The sequence below is a fragment of the Lemur catta genome, chromosome 1 (assembly GCF_020740605.2).
Source record: "Lemur catta isolate mLemCat1 chromosome 1, mLemCat1.pri, whole genome shotgun sequence".
NCBI classification, from domain to species: Eukaryota; Metazoa; Chordata; class Mammalia; order Primates; family Lemuridae; genus Lemur; species Lemur catta.
Genome location: NC_059128.1, coordinates 124953966 through 124978842, shown reverse-complemented (window position 1 = coordinate 124978842; position 24877 = coordinate 124953966). Strand labels below are relative to the sequence as shown.

General features: G+C 36.7%; 1 protein-coding gene across 5 annotated transcripts in view; it reads right to left on the bottom strand.

Annotated features, from left to right (window-relative positions):
- The window catches only part of MPP7 (MAGUK p55 scaffold protein 7), a 210289-nt gene that overhangs the window by 53389 nt on the left and 132023 nt on the right, over positions 1 to 24877 (bottom strand). For all 5 annotated transcript variants that reach the window (XM_045533134.1, XM_045533150.1, XM_045533127.1 and 2 more), the window contains exons 4-8: positions 24149 to 24226; positions 21704 to 21784; positions 10916 to 11047; positions 3474 to 3555; positions 2716 to 2801 (exon numbers count right to left, since the gene is read on the bottom strand). In XM_045533134.1, coding sequence (XP_045389090.1) covers positions 2716 to 2801; positions 3474 to 3555; positions 10916 to 11047; positions 21704 to 21784; positions 24149 to 24226 — 459 coding nt within the window. The remainder of the gene's footprint in view (positions 1 to 2715; positions 2802 to 3473; positions 3556 to 10915; positions 11048 to 21703; positions 21785 to 24148; positions 24227 to 24877) is intronic.

Here is a 24877-nt window from a genome sequence, read left to right as displayed (position 1 = left end):
TTACGTCCATGTTCTTTGGGACAAATACCTACAGTGTCAGTAGTGCAGTTTCATAACTTTAATATGTGATTCAGTTAGTGGCAGTGCCCCTCGGAAAAAACAATGAAGACTATTCATTTCCATTTAGTGAGTAAAATGTAATAGATTAATTAAAAAATGAAGACTGTCTATTCTAATTTAATTAAAACAGGTAACACTACCACCCACAAATCTGCTGACTATCTCCTTAAATATACTCTTGTGTCAGTCTCTCTTTGTCTCTCTCTCTCTTGTTAGCATTTATCAAAGCCATACTTAATTATTTATGCCATTATTTCTTAATATCTGTTACTCCTGCTAAATTATAAACTCCATAAAAGCACTAAATACCTGGCACATTTGTTTTTTTATTTTATTTTATTTTATTTTTAGAGACAGGATCTCATACTGTCACCTAGCTAGAGTGCAGTGGTGTCACAGCTCACTGCAGCCTCAAACTCCTGGGCTCAAGCAATCCTCCTGCCTCAGCCTCCCAAGTAGCAAGCTGGGACCACAGGTACGTGGCACCACATCCGGCTAATTTTTAAAACTTTTTGTAAAGATGGGGTCTCACTATGTTGCCCAGGACAGTTTCAAATTTCTGGCCTCAAGTGATCCTCTGCCTCTGCCTCTCAAAGTGCTGGGATTACAGGCATGAGCCACCGTGCCCAGACTAACTGGCACCTAAAACAGATGAGGGAGGGAAGGAGAGAGAGGGGGAGACAGATCTCTCTTGGCTCACTGTCAGTGGTGTACTGGCAAACCAGGATTCCATTCTTTAAAAAAAGACCCTGATGTGTACTGTTTGCCCATTTCCTTGGTATTATACTCCCAACACAGCCAGTTTCAATTTACCAGCATGAAGTTACTGGAAGTGAGCTGGGCAATGGTGCATGGAGGCAGCTCCGGCACAACACAGCGTCTTAGGTAAAATAAGGTTTTGATAGCATAAACAACAGATTTGTTTGTTTGTTTTTCTCCGCCCCCCCAGGCCTCCTAAATAACAGAATTTTATAAAGGGTTGATTTATTTCAAAATGTCAATATCATTATTGCTAATCATAAAAGTAATTCACAAATGTTAAGATTCATATACTGTAATACTGAACCGCATAGGTTGCACAGGTTTGCAGAGAGAAAGCAAAAGTACTGTCTATAATCCCCTCTCATTTTTCTAGTTTGTGTGTGTGTGTTTTTCGAATGGACGAAAAGCCCTTAGAACAGTGTCACTTATTATGGGCTCAATCAATGTTAGCAATTATTATTATTATTACTATTATTATTAAGCCATATAGGTCTATCACCCATTGTGATCACTTCACAGTAATCCATCACATGGATGAATGATTATTTGACCAATGCAATGTTCTTGTGTGATCAGTGCAATTTCTGAATATTTAAAATTTAGTTTATACACATTTATCAAATTATTTCCTTAGGATTAACTTCCAACATTTGAATTTCATGATTAACAGGTATGTACATTTAAAATTTTGCTAGTCTTAAATAGACATCTCCAAAAGTTCAATAGAACAATTTAACCCATTGTGAAATCATGTAAACATATCTATGTGCCTGTACTCTGGCCTACTTTGGGCATCAAAAAGCTTTTAAATTCCAAGCAATCCGCTGTTTTTTAGACATGTTTTCTTTTGTAAAGTGTTTATACATAGGTATTGCTGATTTTTCTGTAAACGTTTTTCTTATTGATTTTTATGAACTCTACATTAAAATATTAGCCTTTTATCATATATATTGAAAGTATTTTCCCTACAATTCCACTTGTTTTTTAAGTTTATTTATGACACCTTTTTTCTGTATAGTAAGTTTTAAATTCTAGTACACACATCTTTATTTTTCTATTTGAATTTCACCTTAAGATTAAAAAGCCTTTCCCTACCTTATAATTATAAAAATTGTATGTTGCATTTTATCATGCAATTTTTATGATTTTTTGGACTTATATACTTAATTTGTTGGGGATTTATTTTTGTGTGTGGTGTAAAACAAGGACTGACCTCATTTTTTCTAAGTGAATCATCAATTAACCCAATACTATTTATGAAATACTTCCATCATTTTCCCGATGATTTAAAATGCCATCTTAATCATATACTAAATTTTCATATAAAGAGAGATCTGTTTTGAGATACTCAAATCTCTTTTAATAGCTGTAGGGTTAGAGTATGTTTTCATGTATAAAAGGGACCGTTCTCCCTTCATTCTATCCTAACAAATGAACGTTAGAGATTAATACTGTCAAGGCCTAAGATAATTTCATTCAAGTTTCAAATTTTATACATCTAAATTAATTTATATACCTGTAATTCATAGCCTATGGTATGGCTACGACAGTGGGAGGAAGACCAGGTAAATGTGTCACCATCAACAGTGGAGATGTCATCTATCAAGTATGGAATTGGCTGTGTACTTAACTCTTCATACACACTACTTCATTTAATCTTCAAGACACTCCAGATAGACATTTACCTCTTCTCATTTTGTAAATGAAAACACTAAGGCACAAATGGATTAAGGTATTTTCCAAGGACACATAGGGATTAAGTGACAGGGCTGGGATTTGAACCCTGGACTGCTAAATCCAAATCTTGTGTATTTCAAATCAAGTGTGAAAAGTCAGAAATATAGTCATTCAATTTTATTTGTATTGCAATTTTAACATGAACTCACAACTTACCAAAATCTGTATTATTTCCTCGGGCCTTTTATCCTCAACTGGTATCCCGTTCACTTCCCTAAGTTCATCACCAACATGAATAAGACCTGAGAAATAATGATTTGGTACATTAGCAGTGTCACCCACAAAAGCAAATGTAACTTGCAGTTGTTTCCATGACGAGAGCGTCATTAGGCTCCCTTAACACAGCTAAGGACTGGAAAGGAGACTGCATGCTTCTCGGGTTTCAGACCCTGCGCCTCTTCAGTAACAATCAGAGACCACAGCGTAACGCTGGCAAAGAAATGACAGCAGCACCTTGGTCTTTGTCTAGAAATGCATCTTACCAATATTTTATAACTTTTATTTATCTTAAAGGTTGCATGCTCTCAGTAGTACTTTTCAAATCAGAAACATTGAAATAAGTCTTTTTTTTTTTTTTTTAACAGAGGCGGGGTCTGGCTTTGTTGCCCAGCCTGGTCTTGAACTCCTGGCCTCAAACGATCCTCCGACTTCAGCCTCCCACAGTGCTGGCATTACAGGCCTGAGCCAGCGCACCCGGCCAGAAACAAGTCTTATATAACATTGGACGCCTGTGTACGCTAAGACTACAGAGTGAGATTTATCTCACTATGAATTTGTTTAAATAGGTTCTCACATTCCAGCACAGAGAAAAGTATCTTATTACTTGTTTCACTGTATTACATCAAAACGTTTTTATCCTCCTAATTACACACAGGAAAGGCTGCTCACAAAGCAGTTCACAGTCACACTCTCACCACTTCTGTCTGCAGCGCCTCCTCTCATGATTCTGGCCACAACAATCGCCCCGGTCTGCTCGTCCTTCTTGATGGTGGCGCCCTTTTAAGGAAAAACAAAAAGTATCTGTGGGTAAATGTGGGTGCTGGGTGTTAGGAAGGGGAAGGAGGACATAAGGACATTCACCTGGAAAAAGAGAAAATGACTACTACAAAAAAATTAAAGCAATGAGGCAGGAGGAGGAGACATCATACCACTCTTCACTAGGTACAGAAAATTCTATCTATGCATCATTCAGGGCAGCAGTCCCCAGCCTTTTGGCATCAGGCACCAGTTTCGTGGAAGACAATTTTTCCAGGGGTGGGAGCGGAGGGGGGCTCAGGCGGTGACTCTAGGGATGGGGAGCGGCTGTAAATACAGAGGATGCTTCACCCACTCGCTCGCCTACCGCTCACCTCCTGCTGTGCGACCCAGTTCCTCCTAAGTTTCATGGAAGACAATTTTTCCTTGGACCGGGGGTGGGGCAGGGGTGGGAGGTTGCACAGCCGAGGTGGTGATGCGCAACCTGGTTCCTAACATGCCGTGGCCGGGGGTTGGCAACTGCAGATATAAGGGTTTCAGCACAATTTAAAGATTTTTGAAATCTTTAACCTCTTCAAAAGTGTGGAAAATAAAAACATCCTCTTTCCATTATAAGAACACCTTGCATTTGAATGCTGTTTTTTACCCTTTTGAAGCACTACCTCATTTTATCCTTATAATACGCCATTCAAGAAGGTGCAATAGTGACAATTATGTGACTAGACAAAAGATTATATAATAGGTTAGAAAACAAAAACCCAGGTCATTTGACTTTTAGTTCCGCAATCATTCTACGACACTAAGCCATCAGAGGAAAGAAATTTGGCAGTAATTATAAAGTAAAAGAAAAAAAATAAAACCCAGAAATTAATTATATTTGTTTCCTAAGGCTAAGGTAAATGAATGGAAGAAAGATTTGTTATTCCACAGTTTTAATGAACTAGGAGTGTACCTAAAACAAATATAACTAATATTTTGGCATAAGATTAGAAAACAATCTCAAAAAGAATCCCCAAATTCTTTACTTACAGATAATCAGAAGCAAATTAACTGCTGCTTTGTAAGAACAACAAGCATAAGTGGTTATTTTGAAAGTGTTTTCATGACTTTCCTTCCCAGAAATTGGCACTGGTTTAAGCAAAGCCATCCAACATTTCATAATATTGCTAAAAAAGTATACCTTACATGGTGGCTGAATTTGTCCCAAAGAAGAAGTGGAATTTTTCTTAAGTTTTCACATTAATATCCTTAAAGAATAGAAATGTAAACAAAAGTAGGAATCCATTTGTAATACTTTACATATACGACAACTGCCAGATATATACCTAGTAGTAGTACAAATCAAGTAGTTAAGGGATAGGATGATCTTGTGGCATTTTTCACTACCTATGCCTGCACTCAAGGCCAAAGACTTGAATGAGCATCTCTCCATGGTCATAAACTGTAGACTCATCAATTACTGGTAGTTTCTACTTTTATTTCAACAATTAACTTGTGTCCATAATGTCTAGAAATGTAATATTCTTAATATAAGTGATTAGTTTGATTAGATTGACTTTCATACTCTTTAAAAATGTGTCTTAAATTTTCCCACCAAAGTATGCCTAATGGCAGAAAAGTCTAGTAACCTAAGTCTATTTATCCATATTTTATAGATGAGAAAGTGAATCTCAAATGGTTATAATTTGTCAAAAGATCAGACAACCAGTATGTGGTAAAGTCAGGACTTATCTAAACAATTTGACCAGAGACACTATTATTAATTATCATTCAATACTGCTCAAACTACATCTTTCCATAACCTTTTGTTCATAAGTTCATTTTTTCTGGAGTTTATCACCCTTGTGGTAGCTCGTCTCTAAGAGGGAGATCACCAATTCCTTCCTTCCTTGTATGTGCATATCATAGTTCCACATCAAGTGGTGAAAATGATTTTGAGGCTTCTAAGGCTACAAGAAGACTTGCAGCTGGCACCGGGACCTCTTGAAACACTTGCTCTATGGGAATCCTGTTGCCATGTAAGAAATTATGACTACTACCATGCTGTGAGGAAGCCCAAGCTAGCCAAGTAGAGATGCCACTTGGAGAAAGATGCTTGAGCAGCCCCCAACTTTCCAGCTCCCAGCCCAGGAGTCAGTCACGTGAATGACGGAGCCCTCAGCCGACTCCAACCTGGGCCACCATCTGACTATACACATGAGGGACTCCAAGTGAGACCCTCTCAGCTGAGCCCACCAACTCCCAGAACTGTGAGAGATAATAATATCATTTTAGCCACAATACAGGGGGCTGGTTTGTATAACACGGAACTAGTTAAGTGGAACAAATCTCTCTCTCTCTTACTGTGAACTGTATTGTTTTTCAGTATAGAACCATCCCATTTGTTGTCCTTAATGCTAGTCCCTTTGACTTATTCTGCAATTCAATGAAGTTGAAAAATGTTTATTGAGAACTTACTATGTGCCAGGCACTAATCTAAGGGCTTGTAATAAATTGATGAAAAAACAAAAATTTCTGCCCCCTAAGCACGTTTACGTTCTAACAGGGGAGACAGACAATAACCAAGAGGTGGAATAATTCGATCTATTACATGCATGTTACAAGTGGGTAAACACTGTAGGGGTGGGAGGGGGCAGGGCAGGGAGAAAAAGACCAGGATGCCAGAGCAGGTGGAGGAGAGAGGAGAGGCAGTGTGAAGACACAGGTCTCACTGGGAAGATGACATCTGAATACAGAAATATTGGAAGGAGGTGAAGGGTCAGCCACAAGGAAAGAACAGCAGACACAGCCAGTGCCAAGGTGCTAAGGGGGCTGTGAGCGAAATGTTCAGGGAAGAGCAGAGTAGCCAGGGTGGCTAGAGCAGAGCAGAAGAGGAGAACCAGGAGATGAGGTCGGATAGCAGCAAGGAGCCTGCTTATGTGGTGCCCTGGGCTTTACTCTGAATGAAAAAGGGAGAAGATGCAGGGTTGTGAACAATCTACACCTACTGCGTTAAGCGTGAAGGATGGCGAGGGCTAAAGCAATGAAATAAACAGGAGGCAATTGCAGGCTGAGCCTCCCTTATCTGAAATGTTTGGACCGGAAGTGTTTGGATTTTTTTGGATTTTGGAATATCTTCATTCTTTTGAATGCCTCAATGAGCATTTCCTTTGAGTATCATGTAAGCACTCAAAAAATTCAGATTTTCGAACATTTCAAATTTTGAATTTTCGGATTTGGGGTGCTCAACCTGTACAATAATGCGGGGGAAAGAAGAAGTCATAAAAAGGGGTCTGGATATGTTATTGGTGGAGCCAAAAGGATTTCCCAAAGGACTGGCTATGGGACACAAAATAAAGAGAGGAACCAAAGCTTGATTCTGCAGTTTTGGCCGAGCAACTGGAAGGATGGAATTGCCATCAACTGAAAGGGAGAAAGATGAGGGTGGAACAGATGTGAGGACAAAGATTAACAGTTTATTTTCGGATTTGTGAAAACTGAGATGTCTATTAGACGTCCAAATGAAGATAACAAGTAGACAGATGGATACACAAATTTAAAGATCAGAAGAAAGGTCTGGAAAAGAAATACCCCAGGGAGTCCCTGGCACAGAGATGCTTTTGAAAGCCATGGGGGCAAGATGAAATCACTTCTGGAATGTGTGGAGAAAGAAAAGCACTCCAACACATAAGGGTTTTGCTGTAGATACAGATATCTCCGTTCTGATAGAACATGCTTGCTAGCTGCTGATTCCACTCTCTTTGGAGGATAAACTACAGACCTGAGGAACAATCTCTCACTTTCTATACAATACTACCACTTGACTCAGTCTTCACTTTGCACCCTTCATTCCTGGAGATTTCTATTTCTATCTTGCTTTCCAAACCCCTATTATCACAATTGCTTGGTCTACTGCGGGGAGTTAGCTACGCTCCCAGCAAAAGTTTGGGTCCCTCAGGCAGAGGTAGTCGCAAAGGATGAAAAAATAGTAGGAAACAGAAATAAAAATAACACAGAGAGCCAAAGATATAGTTTATAAAGAACAGATTTATGAAGATAGGTAAAGGAGAGTACTTGGAGGATTACATTTCTTTCCCATCAGAGATGCAACCAAGACTGAAGTATTACACAGATATTTATAGTGTACACAGTTTCAGTTGCCAGGGGTAACAGGGTTTCCATAATAACAGGTAGTTTGGTTTAGGGTCAAAGTCTTCTAAAAGGCTTCTACAGATCCTTTAACTAACTCTATCTAGGTGAACAATGGGTTATAAAATCTTCTTAAGGCAAACTTCTAAATTTTAGGATAAGGCTACCACTTTAGCAAAGAGACATCATGGCTCTGATTATTGTGTATTAGAACATAGATTTCAGAAGTCAAGCATGAGCTGTCCCTTATGCTATTTACTTTAACCGTATGGTTCCGTCTAGGCCCCGGCTCAGGCAGCATACCTTATTGATAAGCTTTTATCTCTGATTAGCTCTCATCTCCAGTGGCCTGTCTTTATTGATCAGCTCCCCATCCCGTGGCTCCATGCAAGACCTGCTTTGTCTTTCAAAGCAGGTGAGAACCACAGGTTTGAGACTACAGTGTCACCTTGGAAAGCAGCTGCTACTGACCATTGAGATGCCTTCCTGAGGCGAAGCAGCTTTTGATATGCGAACTAATACGTTTACATTTTCCTTTAGGGCAAAGCCTTGCAAGGCTCCTGAAATAATCTCTGTCTCCAAAAATATAGGGGGCATTTCTATAAATCAATATTTCTTAGGCTCAGTAGTCTATTCCCAATGAAATGTATTTGCATGAAAATAAGATAGAATCTTAACAACACAGAGTGCATTATAGATGATACTGCACCAAAGTCCACAGTCCTATGAAACAGTCTGCAAACGCAAAATGAATTGAATTTGAATCTATTATTTTAAAACTTACATATTTTCTTACAGAATTATTTTGAATTTATTCCATGTGATTTTTGACCAAAAAAAAAAAAAATAGAAAATTTCAGGTTAGATTGAGAAGCTAAAATTCTTAGATTTTTGTTAACTGTTAATTTTGTATAATAGTTTATGAAAAGGGGACTGCTGAAACCGGGTTATTGTGATCTCCTTAAATAAAAATTTTATCTCCTATAAACTGATAATATTGTAAGGTTTCTTTAAGAAGGTGGCACAGTCAATTTCAGGTTGAGCCTTTGAAATATTTTTGAAGTGTGATCTACTAAACACTTGCATTGAGAACATCTGAGATACTTTTAAAAACAGAGATTCCCAGACCCCACCAAAAACCTGCTGATACAGATCCTTGGGGGTAGAGCCCAGAAATCTGCATTTGAAGTCAGTACCTATGGTCAGTCTTCTAATACCAAAATTTAAGAACCACTGTTCTTAAAAAAGCAAGAGGACAACCCATGCAAGAAACATGGAAATTTTAGGATCAAAATCCACTCACCAACTAACAGAATTTCATTTTCTTAGGCTTGTCTGAAATTTAATTTTCTCGATAAAACAAATGTAAATTGCTCCAAATTCACAGGGAAAGAGGATAACTCTGCTTCCTGAATTCTTTTTTTTTTTTTTGAAACAGAGTCTCACTCTGTTGCCCTGGCTAGAGTGAGTGCCGTGGCGTCAGCCTAGCTCACAGCAACCTCAAACTCCTGGGCTCAAGCAATTCATCTGCCTCAGCCTCCCGAGTAGCTGGGACTACAGGCATGTGCCACCATGCTCGGCTAATTTTTTCTATATATATTTTTAGTTGTCCAGCTAATTTCTTTCTATTTTTAGTAGAGATGGGGTCTTGCTCTTGCTCAGGCTGGTCTCGAACTCCTGAGCTCAAACAATCCACCCGCCTCAGCCTTCCAGAGTGCTAGGATTACAGGCATGAGCCACCACACCCGGCCTGCTTCCTGAGTTCTGACTGCTATTTTTCTCCCTTTCTCATTCCTCCCCTCAAACTATCACCCTTTTTCCTTTCCAAAGCCAAATACCTCCCAGATCCGTATTCACGGCCTATTCTCCCAGGTAACCTTTCTCTCCTTGAGCAGACATAATCTAGCTTCTACCTTAACCATTCTGCATAACATTTATATAATGCCTACATAACGCTTCAGAACTTTTAAAGTACTCCAAATAAATTGTATCTCAGCTGACATTCAAAACGCTGCCAAAGAGGTGCATCTCTCCATTTTCTGAGCAGGGCTGAGATGATTAGTACCTGGCTGCTGTAGGATATGGAGCAAAGAAATGACCCAACTGCCACTCAGGTCATCCAACGCAAGCTCGGTATTCATGTCACCACATTATAAGGTCTAATAAACAAACTGCACTCTTAGATAACACCAATCACCCACCCCTTGGTTGCCAGATCTCCCTGTGAATCGTCCACCAAGCATTTCCCGACCATCCGCTTGCTTGGCTTCCCTCACTGCACCCATTTCTGATTCCCAATACTTGGACTCATTCTCCTAAAGATGACTCCGACTCATATTCTTCCCTCTGTGTTTTTTGTTTTGCTTTGTCAGTCTTGTGGCTTCCCCCATAACCTCCCTAAGCTGACAAATGTTACCTGACAAGTGTTCAATGACGAGTTTGTTGAAAGGATTTTCTATTTTTCAAACTTTAAATTTATTCACCCAATCATCTTACTTTGCCTTTAAAATAACTGCAGATAGAATACACTAATTATATATTTGGATGAGAAAAAGTTCAAGACAAGTAATTCTATTCACCTAATTTCATATTCGGATGTGTTTAAAATGAAAATCTTAATACTCTTTTCAAGGAATACTCAAGAAATAATTTTGGAAATTTCTTCATTGTTGTTAGAGGTTCTCTTTTTCTCTATGAAGTTTTAATTTATTTTTTAAATAGAGCTACTTGAACATAAAACATGCCATCACATTAAACAAATTTAAGATCCATGCCTCCTAAATAATATTTTCAAAATGCTTATCAAAGAAATTAGATGTTTACTTCATTAGGATTTCTCAAAAGTTTTAGTTGGACTTGCTGTAGATCAGTTTAAATTTAAAAAGCAATTGAGTGAAGTATATAAAATAGCCTAAAGTTGAATCATCATAGCCAAAAGCAATTTTTTTTAGTTGTACCACTTAATCTCAAATCAACCATACTTGGTACATGTTATGCTTTCTTTTATAAATGTCAGTAGATCACATTTTCAAAATTATTCCTACTCATAACCAGTAGAATGCCTGTCATTTCATTTGGCTTCATTTTCATTTTTCTAAGTCATATTTTTCAGACAAGAATGTTCCATTTATTTTAAAGTTTGAGAACACAGAGGAAGTATATTTTAAAGAGGTATAAATGGTACGCGTCCATCAGATTTGGCTTTGTCATGACATCTACTCCTATCCGAGCAAAATGTAGACCAAAAACTCACCAATGGTTCTCTATTTTTTACCAGACGAATTATTTTTACTGAGTCTTCCTCGTCATCAATATCTTCAGGCATAGGAGGCAATACGGGGTCGTAGTTCTTCTGAGCCACAGTATCATGTACAGAGAGCAAAGCCTATAAAATTGAAATGTAGGTAAAAAAAAAAATATATATATATATAAAAATATCAAATCCAAAATTCCAAACACATCAAACTATAAAGAAAACAAAAACAGTGTTTTGGTTCTGACACAGCAATGGTAATAAGGCAACTACCTGAAAAGGTGCCCGTACATATGAAGTGGGAAGCAGAACCTGTTGAACAGGGGACAGTGGCTCTACTTAGCTGCCACCTCCATCTCCAATGCCATTAATGTGTGACAAGAATCAGCACAAAATTTCCTCTAACCTGTACATTCTCTGGTTTATCCTTATGAGGGTGGCAGTTGGGGGCAAGGGTGAGGGGTGTTACTTTTGGAGAAAGGGAGAATATGAGGCTAGAGACACACTGTCAATGAGCTAATAGGAGTCTAAGAATACTCTTATATTTTTTCTTTCCACTTTTTCTCCCATTAGGAGAGATCACAGAAGTAATCAATATGATTGATTCTTTTGTTGTTTTCTCACTTTAATTTTTGTGTAATAGGTGACTAATATGTGTGTAAAAGGATAAAAGTATTTCTAGACCAAAGATAAGAACAACACTGGAACCCTAACATGTCACATTCACTATTTTGGATGAGTGGGTTTTAGACTCTCAACAAACTTGATCCCTAATCAGCAACACCACTACTCACCAATTACTCAAGCCAAAAGCCTAGAAATCATCTTTGAAAACTTTTCTCTCACCTGTACTCTCAATATCCAACCCATGTGCTATGAAATCTACTATCAAAATATATCTAAAATTTTTCTTCATCTCTCTAGTCAAGTGATCAGCAAACCACAGCACCTGTTTTTGTATATAAAGTTTTATTGGAACACAGCCGTGCTGTTCATTTATGCACTGTCTATGGCTGCTATCACACTACAAGGGCAAAGTTGAGTAGGTGGAACAGACACCTTTTATTAAAAAAGCTGGCAGGCCCCTGGTCTGGGCCATGGATGTCATCACTTTTGCCTGGAGCATTGCAATAGGCTTTAAACAGTCCAGCGGCGTTTACCTTTAGCCCATTTTCAAACCTACGATTCACAGTGTGGCCAGAGTGATTATTTTTAAAATTTAAATCACATAACTGGGCTGCTAATAACCCTTCTAAAGGTGCCCACTGATCTTGGGATGAAGACTAAACTCTCGAGCATGTCCTAAAAGTCTTGTATACCATCCCAACCCTACCTGATACCACTCCCATTCTCACTCACCTGAAATATTAATAATCTTTGTCATAGGGGCCTGGCCAAAACATCCCTTATATAAGCAGATCCTTCAGTTACTTGATCTCATAGCATCTTGTTCTTTGCCTTCACATGTGTTCATAATTTATAATCCTATGTGCATATCTATGTTTATATATTTAATATTAGCTATGTACTCAAACTGAAACTCTAAGGTGGCAAAGAAATGGTATCTGTTTTCAGTTAAACCATCTAATTGACTATAACATATACTCAAAAAGTACAAATCGTAAGTATGAATTTTCAAAAATGAATATACCCATGTAAACATACCCCAGTTGAGAAATACAACATTAACTGAGCCCCAATAACCCTTACATGCCCCTTCCTTTATCCCCCCCAAAGGAGGACGTCTTGCCTCTATTTAAAAATTATATAAATAGGATTAAAATGTGTATTTTTCCCCTAATATTAAGTTAGTGAGATTCATCCATGCAGTTACTGGTGGCAGAAGTCACTCCTTTTTTGCTGTTATATGGTACTCCAACATATGACTATTTCACAGTTTCTTTACCTATTATGCCTTTGAGGGACATTTAGGTAGTTTACAGTTCTTGGCTATTATAAAAATTGCTGCCATAAATGTTTCATATCTTTTGATGCACATATAGACACCATTCTCGTTATGTATATTTAAGAGTGGAATGCCTGGGTCATACGTTGTAAGTATATTCAACATTAGTAGATGGAGACAGTTTTCCAATTATTCTCTTACCAACAGCATGTGAGTTCTAGCTACATCACAGGCTCCCCAACATTTTACATTATTAGCTTAAATTTGGCCATTCTGAGTGTGCAGTGGTATCTTCTGTGGTTGAAAGTTTCATGAAGTTTCATTTCTAACTAATGGGACTGAAACCCTTTTATGTTTATTGGGCATGTGTATCTATTCATTTGTGAGATGCCTCTTCAAGATCCTTGCACATTTCCATTGCATCTGTGTTTTTCTTACTGATTTGTAAAACTTCCTCATAACGTACTAGACCCAAGCCTTTGTCAGTTATATACGCGACAAATATACTCTCCCGTTTGCCAACTTGCCCCTTCACTTTCTTAACTGCGTTTTGTAGTCAATAAAGGATCCTACTTGCAATGAGCTCAATTAAAGTTTTTTCCTTCATGGTTGGTGCTTTTTGTGTCCAGTAAGAGTTTCAAAGGGAAGGAGTAAACAGTATCAAGATTATAAAATATCTGAAGAGATAATGGCTGCAAAATTTTGAGAATTGATGGGAGATCGAAGATTCAGGAAGCCCAATATATCCTTTACGAAGCAAGAAAAATAAAAGAAACCTACACATAGATACATCACAGGGAAACTGCAAAATGGCAAAGGCAAAAAAGATCTTAGAAATATCCAGAGAAAAAGACAGACAGATCATCAGAAAGGGGAAAAAAAAAAATTGATGGATGGCTAACTGATCAGCAGCAATAAAGGAAACCAGAAGACAGTTAAAATCCTCTGAAAGTACTTAGAAAAAATAAAAGCCAGTCCACAATTGTGTATCCAGCAAAAGTATCTTTCAAGAACAATGATGAGGGCCAAGATAAAGTTTTAAAAGATCTACCCGAAAAAACTCAAAAAAAAAAAAAAAAACAAAAAAAAACCAAGAACAAAAGATAGTGAAACAACAGTTTTTGAAGACACTGGACATCAGACAACAAAGGATGATGACCCCTGAGAGATAGGAAACAAACAATCTGAGCCCTATGGCTGCCCCAGCTTAAAACCTAGAGTTTTCAGGCTGGGATGGGAGAGAAGGAATCCAGGCAAAACCCAATGGGTTGAGAAAAACAGAACTGAGAATCTGGGAGGTCAAGTGGCTAAAATTCTCAGGAAAACCCATGAAGAGAGGAGACAGTGGCAGACAGACTCTGGAGATGTGTAGTAGGCTCCCTCTGCGTCCTGAGCAAAGAGTGTCGCCATGGCACGCATATGAAAAACTGCCAGAAAGGATTAGAGTAGTGATTCTTAACTGAGAGCAATTTCACTCCTACGGAGCCATTCAGCAATGTCTGGATACATTTTTGGTTGTCACATTTGGATGATGCTACTGCTATCTAGTGCACAGAGGCCAGGGATGCTCCTAAACATCTGACAGCATACAGTACAGTCCCCTCCCTGCAAAAAACAATCATTCAGCCAAAAATCTCAATAGTTCCAAGACTGAGAAATACCGTAGTACAGGGAAAATTCCTGAAGCTCACACAAAACAGGAATAGTTCCTGTTCTCACCAGTGAGAGGGGAAAATCTCATAATCCATGGGCATTGAGGAGAGTTATGCTACTGTCTCAGTAGTGGGAAAAGTAAGCCCAAGATTAAACACTGCTATGGTCTCAACTAACAACACTTAATAATAAGCCTCTGAAGGATCAAATGTTTCCAAGTAAATTAACTGTGTAATAAAACAAAGGTCAAGAATGTTATCTACAAAAATGCAAAAATACCCAGCATCAAACAAGGTAAAACTCACAATGACTGGCAGTCAATCAAAAATTACCAGGCATGTAGAAAATACTACTCATAATGAAGAAAAAAAATAAAACAATAGAAGTCAACCTGAAAATTACACAGTCAACAGACTAGATAAAACCAAACCCTAAAATTACACAGATATGCAGTAGATAAGGAAATCAAAAGTTATTATTAAAAGTATATTCTGAATGTTCAAAGAAGCTAAAGAATGAACATGAGATATGGAATATATTAAAAAAGATTCAAATCAAACTTCTAGAGATGAAAAATACAATGTATGAAATGAAAAAAGTACACTGAGACTAACACAGACTGGACACTGCAAAAGAAAAAGTAAACATATTAATATACAAAGCCATACAAACTATCTAAAACACAAAGAGAAAATATACTGAAAAACTACAAACAGAACATTAGTGAGCTAGGGGATGGCTATAAATGGTCATGTGAATATACATACAACTGGCATCTCCAAAGAAAGAGCAGGTATGATTAAATACATTTGAAGAAATATGAAAAAAATATTCCAAATTTGATTTAAAAAATACACTCACATGTTCAAGAAGCTCAATGTATCCAGGCACAAAAAACATAAAATAATACAAAATTGCTTGAAACCAGTGAGAAAATCTTAAAATCATTCAAAGACCATAAAAAAAAAAAAAACAGCACATTACATGTAAAAAAAAAAAAATGGCAGCAGACTTCTCATCAAAAACAATGCAAGTCACAAAACAATGGAACAGCATCTTTAAAATACTTGGAGAAAAATACTGTCAACCTAGAATTCTATACTCAGCAAAAATACCTTTTAAAAATGAAGAGTTAATGAATATTTTAAAAAGACATGCAAAAGCTGAAGGAATTCGCCACCGGCGACTACACTACAAGAAAAGTTATAGGAAGTCTTTCAGACAGGAGGAAGACGATGGTAGATGGGAACATGGGTCTATACAGAGGAATGAAGAGCACCAGAAATGTCTACCATCTGGGTACCCATGGCAACTATCCTGCACACAGTAAGCACAATAGAGATAGCTAATGAAAATATTTTAAAATAATGCCATTATTATAATGGATAGGCAATATGAAGGATGCCAGCTATATATTTTGTCTCCTTAGCTTTGCACTCACTTCCATGTTTGGATTTCTAAATTATTTTATAGATATCAAATTCATCATTTTTAATACCTTTGTTTTACCAACACTGTTATTTAGCAACTTTTTTTATTTTGGACATCCAGAAGTAATTTTACATTCTATTATCCTATTTTAACTCAGGTGATTTTATTCTTCAATATACAGATTTTCCTTTCAAAAGGCACTACTTAAATGAAAAGTGTGTTTCCATATGCCATAACCACCAATCACAACTGATGGGTTTACCTGTTGCTCAGAAGAATCTGCAGGAAATTGAACACTAGGCCTTGTAACTCATCAGGCTCACAAGCTCTCACTGCCTTGGGACCCCCTGGAGTCAACTCTTGTTCTAAGTATCTGTTGGGTCCACAGAATTAAGTGCCCAGCTCATAATGATGAGTAATATTGATTTATCCCTCCAGAAGGAAGCTTAACATTTTCCTTTAGCTTTTGCGAAGCCTCCTTCATCCTGCATGCTTAGGCAATGAGTAATTTCTGTTAAGTGAATGCTTGGAGGCTAAAAAATTATAACAAAACTCTTATTTTATTGCCTTCTTAAAAATTTACCAAATTCTTCCTGACTTCCTAAATTATAATGCCATGTTCTAGAGATGATGTCACTTCACTGTTTTATCAAAAGGGAGCCCCCAGAATGATGACTCACACAGGTTAACTTGCCTTTAATGTGGCAATTTGATGCTTAGGAGTGGTTCTGATTTATTAACAACTAGAAACAAAGTCTCTGTACAGAACAATATCCCTCCATCAATGCCCCTAAATGCCACCAACTTTATTGCTTTTGCCTATTTCATCACTGCAGGAAGTATTCACATTCTACTGTATCTACTTAGGCCTTTGTCTATTCATTTTTACCTTTTCTCCCCATCTGTTGTTTCTTTTATACTTCACTGATTTTCCTGGACTGGATTTTGCAGATATTATTGACTAATAATAATTTATTTTTCATATGACAACTGAATGATCAATTCACATTGGGTAAAATCTTTCAGTCTCTGACAGTTCTTAGGTGAGACTACTATTAAAGAATGACAAGTCATTTCCTAACTATGAAAGACTTGAGAGTAACTGTTACATAGGAAAAGTGTTGGCACTCTTCTGAAGCAAAAGATTCCTCAAGAGTGAAATGAACAAAATCACAATTTTATACCATTATGAATTAAAGAACATAAGAGAAAAATTTGATCATATGAATGTACATAATTATCTTACATAAAGAGATCAAAATGCTATAATAGAATAAAAATTCCAAACATTTAATAATTTATATTAAATGCAATTTACTGGGAGCCCCTGTTGCAAGCACAACGCTGTGTGCTGGAGACAGAGATAAAGGTGACCAACCCTGTGTGTCGATAAGAAAGACATACTTGCATTCTTTGTTGGGTGCAGAACACAGAAAACCCCTGACACAGACACATGCAAACTTGTTAAATGTACAGTTTAGTTTTGGGATGCAAGTTTCTGAGCTTTAGTTCCTAATCTTTAAAAGATAGTTAATGTTAGTACCTACTTAATAGGGTTTCATAGTTATTAAAAAGATAATACATGAAGGTACATGGCAAAAAGCCTGCTCCACCAGCCTGAGCAAAAGCGAGACCCTGTCTCTACTAAAAAAAAAAATAGAAAGAAATTATATGGACAACTAAAAATATATATATACAAAAAATTAGCCAGGCATGGTGGTGCATGCCTGTAGTCCCAGCTACTTGAGAGGCTGAGGTAGGAGGAATGTTGAGCCCAGGAGTTTGAGGTTGCTGTGAGCTAGGCTGACGCCATGGCACTCTAGCCCTGGCAACAGAGTGAGACTCTGTCTCAAAAAAAAAAAAAAAAGTCTGCTCCATAGTAAATACTTACTATTATTGGTATTATTAGCTATTATAACTAGTTGTCACTTTATAAAAGGTAAAATTAAAATGAAAGTAATAAATTATCACATCATATTAAAGACAAATATTACAAATCATGCATATAAATAAATTATTCCTTCTAACCTCATTTATGGAGTTTTTTAAAAAGAATATTTCCTTTGGGGTGTGCATATATTTCTGTCTCTGTGGTTGTGAATAATTTTCTATCCTATAACTATGACTATGACATAACTATCAAATTTTCTTCTAATGTCCTTTTTTTAAAAAAAATATTCTTACGGTTCGATTTTTTACCACTTAAATCTTTAATCTATTTGGAATTCCTGCTAGTAGGGATTTTTCTCATTGTTTCCCAAATGACTGACTAGCTATCCCAACACCACATGTTAGAGTTATCCCTCAAACCGACTATCCTCCGTCCTCAGGCCCATATCATGTTCCATCTGAACTGTTCCTACAGGCTCCCACTGCCCCCGCCCCCCATTCAGCACTCCGTGCCCTCATCCCACACCACCCTCTACCTCAAAAATCTGTTTTGTAGATGACATGTGGAGTGATGTGCCACTTGTCTCTTTAAATCCTTTGAATGGCTTCCCAGTTTGGATGAAATCCAATGTTTTAATAAGCTCACAATTAGGGTGGTCATATAATTTATCATCCCAATAGGCAAAAAACTGGAAGTTAAAGAAAGGCTGTTACTAAGAATGCTGGAACTGCAGGCCTACACCGGACTATCCCGGGCAAACCCTACGCCAAAGGCTTCACTCTCAGCTCCAAACTCTTGCCTTTTCCTCTCTTACAAATTGCTGTTTAGCCATCCTGAACTATTTGGTATCTTTGCAACCTCAAACTTAAGTTCCTTCTTCATGGGACTTCCCATACTATTCCTGTGCCTAAAGTATTTATTTTTCACATCCCACCCCCGACCCATCTCCCACCCCTCTGCCCTCGCTGGTTACCTCAAACTCAACTTGCAGGTTTCAACCTGAAGATTCTTTAATACCCCCCATCAAGTTTGAATTTAGCACATTCCAATGTGTTCCACATCCTTTCCACATGTTCCCTTTTTTTATCCAATATTTCCCCTCTTACCTTCACTAATCACATACATTAATATGTTCACTAATCACATCCATTAATACCTTCACTAATCACATACATTAATATCTTCTATGATCTAATATGTGCACACACTAGGCATTAAATAAATATCTATGAATGAATGAAGATCTGCCTCTAGTGACATTTACAAATTATCAAAAAAAGTTATAAAACTTTTCAAAAAGAGTTGGCAGATCTATGTAATATATGTATTACCTTCTCATAGTGGGTACATATTTGTTTGTACATATATATCGGTGTATGTGGTTTTTTTTTTGAAGTCATAGAAATTTGGAGGTACATCTCAAATTTCTTTTCAATACTATGAATTAAATATTTAAAATGAAAATGAAATTTCAATCTTTAAAAAGTAAATAATTTCCCTAATCCACTAAAAATTAAAGACAATATTTAAATTAACATACCAGAATTACATTTTTCTTTTCTTTTTTTTTTTTTTGAGACAGAGTCTCGCTCTGTTGCCCGGGCTAGAGTGAGTGCCATGGCGTCAGCCTTGCTCACAGCAACCTCAAACTCCTGGGCTTAAGCGATTCTACTGCCTCAGCCTCCCGAGTAGCTGGGACTACAGGCATGCACCACCATGCCCGGCTAATTTTTTCTATATATATATTTTAGTTGGCCAGATAATTTTTGTTTCTATTTTTAGTAGAGACGGGGTCTCGCTCTTGCTGAGGCTGGTCTCGAACTCCTGACCTCGAGCGATCCACCCGCCTTGGCCTCCCAGAGCGCTAGGATTACAGGCGTGAGCCACCGCGCCCAGCCCTACATTTTTCATATTTTGTCAGTTCAACTAACAACTCATGTACCCTGTTTCTGTTCAAAAGAAAAAAAAAAACCAAATATTTTAGTTTATTCCTAGGACAAAAAGGAATTATTATAATCTGATTATATTCTGAATATATTATATTGTTATATTCTGATAAATAATATATTATTATATTCTGAAATAATCTAAAATTTATTTTGGGGTTGAACTTCTTCCAGTAATTATGGAAATGTGATTCAAAGTGATGGCCATTAATATAAATGACTTCAAGGGAAGTAATGTTAAATGTTAGGTCAAAAGGGGAAGAAACATATTTTCTTCCCAAGACTGGCTAACTATGAATTGCCACTGCCAACTGCAACATCACATGTCTAGAATCTTATCTACTTTCTACACATATTTCATGAAGACACATCCTTCATGCTGACTTCTCACCCATTCTGTAGTCACACTGCTAGATAAATGTGAAAAATAAACAAAATTATCCATTGAAAATATTTTCCACATAATAAAATTTAACTATCCAATTATTATAAAATTTTATCAAATGGACCTTCATAATACCAACTAAAGTCATACCTCCCTCTTGAGCCAAGTATCAATTCTCATACAATGTAATCTCCATAGTATTAGCTATTCCACTTCCAACATTCTTGAATAGAATACCAAAATCATTTTTTTTTTTGGTCTGAAACATTCTTCTTTAACTTCTAACACTCTTGAACCAAGATAATAATCTCAAAAAGGAGTTTAACATGCTTCTCATAACTAACCTCACCCTGCTCTGGTTGGTATTAACTTCTCATGGGCAGTCAAGACCAAATGAAGAAAACTTCAGAGCATTCTCTGGCTAAGAATCTCCTTCTCCTAACTTTCTCACGCACTTTGTCTTTAACATCAGGCAACTTTTCTGCTCTAATCTGATCCTTGTTCTTTTAGAACTAAAATTTAATTAACTTCCTGAGCCACTACAAATCAATTACCCTCACATTATTAATCCCAGTCCATTTACCTTTTACAGCGAAACATCCATGCACTGGAATTTACGTATAGGGATTAGATATTATACTCCATGTATGCTTTTACTTCATCTTTTATTTAATACTCTTTTTTTGAATATAAACTTAAGACCCAAATATAGCACAGTCCCAAAGGATATTTCTCAAAGAAGATAGAAACCAGTTTTGCATCTAGGTTGAAATTTTCATTCCACACTGTACATATGCTTACCAGTAACTGTAAGATAGCCGATCATTTTAGTTATGCAATTATGTACTCCATATGTAATTTTGACTCACAGAACAATATTGTAACACATGACTGCAGTAGTGTTGAGTCCAAAATGCATATATTACAGTATTTAGTGCATTAATGATCTTCAAAGAACAGGAGGAAAATTTTGAAATGCCTTTGGTAGACTAGTCACATTGGGAAGAAAAATAAGTGATGCACTTACTACAGAATGGGAAAGGGAGAACAGAAGTCTGTCCAGCAATATTTTACTGGTATTTTACACTGGAAAACTGCTCTGTAAAATGGTATGACATTTTGAAACATGAATTGGTAGAGGAACAGGAAATGGGGAGGAGGGAGGGGGAAAGGAAGAGGAATGCTGTAATGATCCTATAGAAAAATAGGTATACTTGTCAAATATATTGGAATACTAATAATACCAACAACTGGCCAAGTAAAATGTACCTAAACAAAATTACTACTAGGTTCTGCATTGTGTACTCTTAACTTCATTTAAAAGGAAAACGACCTTGAAGCTACATTATATTTGTCAATTTAAATTCTGAACTTCCCAATTAGAGTATTTTGTAGTTTATTGGCACATTATGATCAAAAGCTCATTTCTTTCTCACTAAAAGGATTTAGGCTATTAAAATATTATCTATTTGAAAACACATTTACTTGAAAATTGATGCTCGAAAGAAAATTCATCTGAAGGCTCAGAAAGTGGCCCTATTTGAAGGTATTTATTACAGGAGTAACATGTCCTCACCTTCACATTGGGTTTTGACAGCAGTTTCAACAGCTCTCTGATCTCGCTGCTTGATGGCTTGTTCTGAAGCTCTTCAGCCAGCTGCAAGGGAGATTATATTGACATAAAGAACATTTAGTGGGAGCACTGTGAGGTTCCACGTGTGACCACTGAGAATCTGTCTTGCTCAAGGCTATTACTTTCCAGTATTTAAGGAGAGGTCAGCATAAAAGAAAACAGACCATCCATCATTACTCTTCTTCTTAAACCCTTGGTAGTCCAGGTCCAAGCCCAGGCTCTGGGCTGAGCACAAATCAAGTAATCATATCAGCCAGGTCACTTTTTGATTTATTGCAATGGGGGCAAATCTCAGCACTTCATCTATGTGAATGGTCTTTTGCATGTAGACAAAGGGCCACTTGTAAAATGGACTGGATCAAGCTTTGACACTGTGCCCCCTCTCCCCCACAAAAACAGTGCTTCAGACTGAGGTGGTGAAACCCATGGGGTTTCCAAAAACTCACAGTAGCTGTGCTATTTAAGGCTAGGGTAAAAAGAACCAGAATGCCCCTAATAGAGCAAATGGTCTGAAGCTTTTATTATGTTGACCTACATAGACTAAGAAGTCTGTTAAATATAAAGCCAGTTACTCATAAAGTGACCTATAATAGGTTGACAACTACTCTGATACCAAAAATGCTGCCTGTGCTATAATGATCAAGAATTCCCGTTTGTTGGTTCCACCTAAACAAAGCGTTGCAACTTTGAACTTTCCTCATGTTCTCCATTAAGAGATATTCCTATCAAAATTTCAATTCAATTTTAGGTTACAGGAAGAATAATATAAGCTTCATAAAAAGAAAAGCAAGACTCTAATAGGAAAAAAGACTACAATTATGAAATATGCAGTATATACTTCAAAATATATAAATGCACTTTTATTTTAAAACCCTTCTTAAAATGTTGTATGAAATTTCCATTTGCCCCTATTTCTACTAAGCTAAAAATAAATCTTATCTCTGCAAAAGGACTTTTCTCTAAAAGAAGGGAGTAATTTAAATTATATTCATTAATTACATTTCAAAATTGCTTTCACTTTTTCAAGGTAACATTTCTACAGAATTTTTCACTTCCAAAAAGACACAAAAAGTTCTTAGCACTCTTTAGTCATTAATACATAACAATATATTTTAACACTTAAGTACACTGCTCTGACAAATTATAAAATACTATGGTTTATCATACTTAGATAGTAGTCTCTAATTTGTTTATAAAGCAGTATTATTGTAATACGATTGGGCCTCAATTATATTGGTTTTAAACAAATGTTTCCCAAAACACTGAACAGTAATGTTTTAAAACTGATTTTTTAGGCTTTCTCAGGAGGCAACTGCAGCTTACTGTTAGAACTGTATCTACTTCTTTACTCACCTTCATTTCAAAGTGTCGGTTCTTTATTATAGACGAGAGGAAGCTTATCTATTAAAACATCCTTATAATCTTTGTAGATAAAAACAGAAGGGAAAATGTTTGGGGACTAAACAAATAGCACACAACTTGGGTATTTATTACATATGCTTTATTTTCTAAGTTAGAATATAAAAATATTTCAACGAAAACCAACTTCTGAAGATGGTCAATTTTTTTTTAACTATATCATGGCCTTGATATTTTACTACATTGAATTACTGCTTATTTTATCAAAATAAAGGGAAAAAAATTAAAAAGCAATGAATAAGCTACAGGATATCACAAAAACCAGCCTTCACACTAAACATATTTCTCGCCTAGCTTAGTGTCCTTTATAGTTTATCCAGGTGTGCTCTCAATTCATCCGAGTCTGAAAGTTAACAGTAAGAACCAGCAAGTTAGTTCCCCTTCCCCCAAGTTTAAAATAAAATTATAGCTACAGGAAATTAAATACTCCATCAATGCCAACTGCTTCTAAAATTTATTTTTTGATTATGAAGGTAATTTGGAAAGGTCTAATATCCATAAATCATGACTATGCTTTATAATCAATTATAAAAACAATCCTGTCTTTTTATGTATTTCATATGGCTTAGCCCTATACTAGTACCTGTCATTTTTTAGTACTGTCAGCAGGGTAGCTATCTCATTTGTCTTTATTTCTCCAAAGCATTCCTCTTGTCTGTGACTTTCTTGGAACACTAACAGCTGACAGCTTCTCTCTCTCCATAGAGTTTAAAGCCTAAAATTTCTATTACGTAGTTACCAAGGCAGAACAAGAGGGTAGCTACATGCAAAATTTGTAGAACAGGAAAGTGAATGAAAATCAACATAACATCAGCATAAGCTCAGTGATGACAGGACTTTTGGAAACGTCTGCAACTCCTTCTGGTTTTCACTCATAGGATCATACGCATCTGTCTGCACTAGGATGAGTTCTGCCTTGGCCAGGGCTGCAGCAGACACGTCCCAGTGAGCTCAAAAAGGCACACTTACGTCATTGGCCAAGGCTGCCGCGCCGTGGAGAATGGGCACAGGGCTTTGCTTCTCATAGTAGTGTAGCTTTTCATGAATCTGGAAGAAAATCAAATGAAAACAAGCTCACCTGCTGGTAAACAATCTTGGATATTTAAACATGTTTATAACTGAAAAGAGAATCTGAATCCCTTGCACATTCTAAAGTTATTGTTTATATAAACCTATAGATGACATATATGTGTGCCTCATTCATCTGTTATTATGGTTCAATGTTTACACCATGGAGTCAAATGGAAAAAACAAATCTTCATCAAACAGAACCCACATAAAAACTTTGTTTTTCCCCTGAATAAACATGTTAGTTTTCTAAAGTCTATAATATCTAAAATCTATTGCTTCAATACAAGTATCAACTGTAGCTTATACTCCTGATAAAAACACAAATTGTGATTAATGCTAAACAGCAAACTAATAGCCGTATTCTGACAGGTTGGTATGTCATAGCCATCAAGGACAAAGAAGCTGTCCCTGGATGTACCTGGGTGCCAGGTTCAGGGTGACTTTACCAAGCACAGTGTTCCTTTTACATATTTTTTTCAAATTGTCAACTTTTCCCCACAAATTCAAATTTCTCAGAAACAAAAGGATTTCTCATATCTAGAGACATTTCTTATAACTATTTACCTTAAATAAGATCAATTTGCATATTATAAAGCAATTATACTAATACATAAAAAATAATTTGGT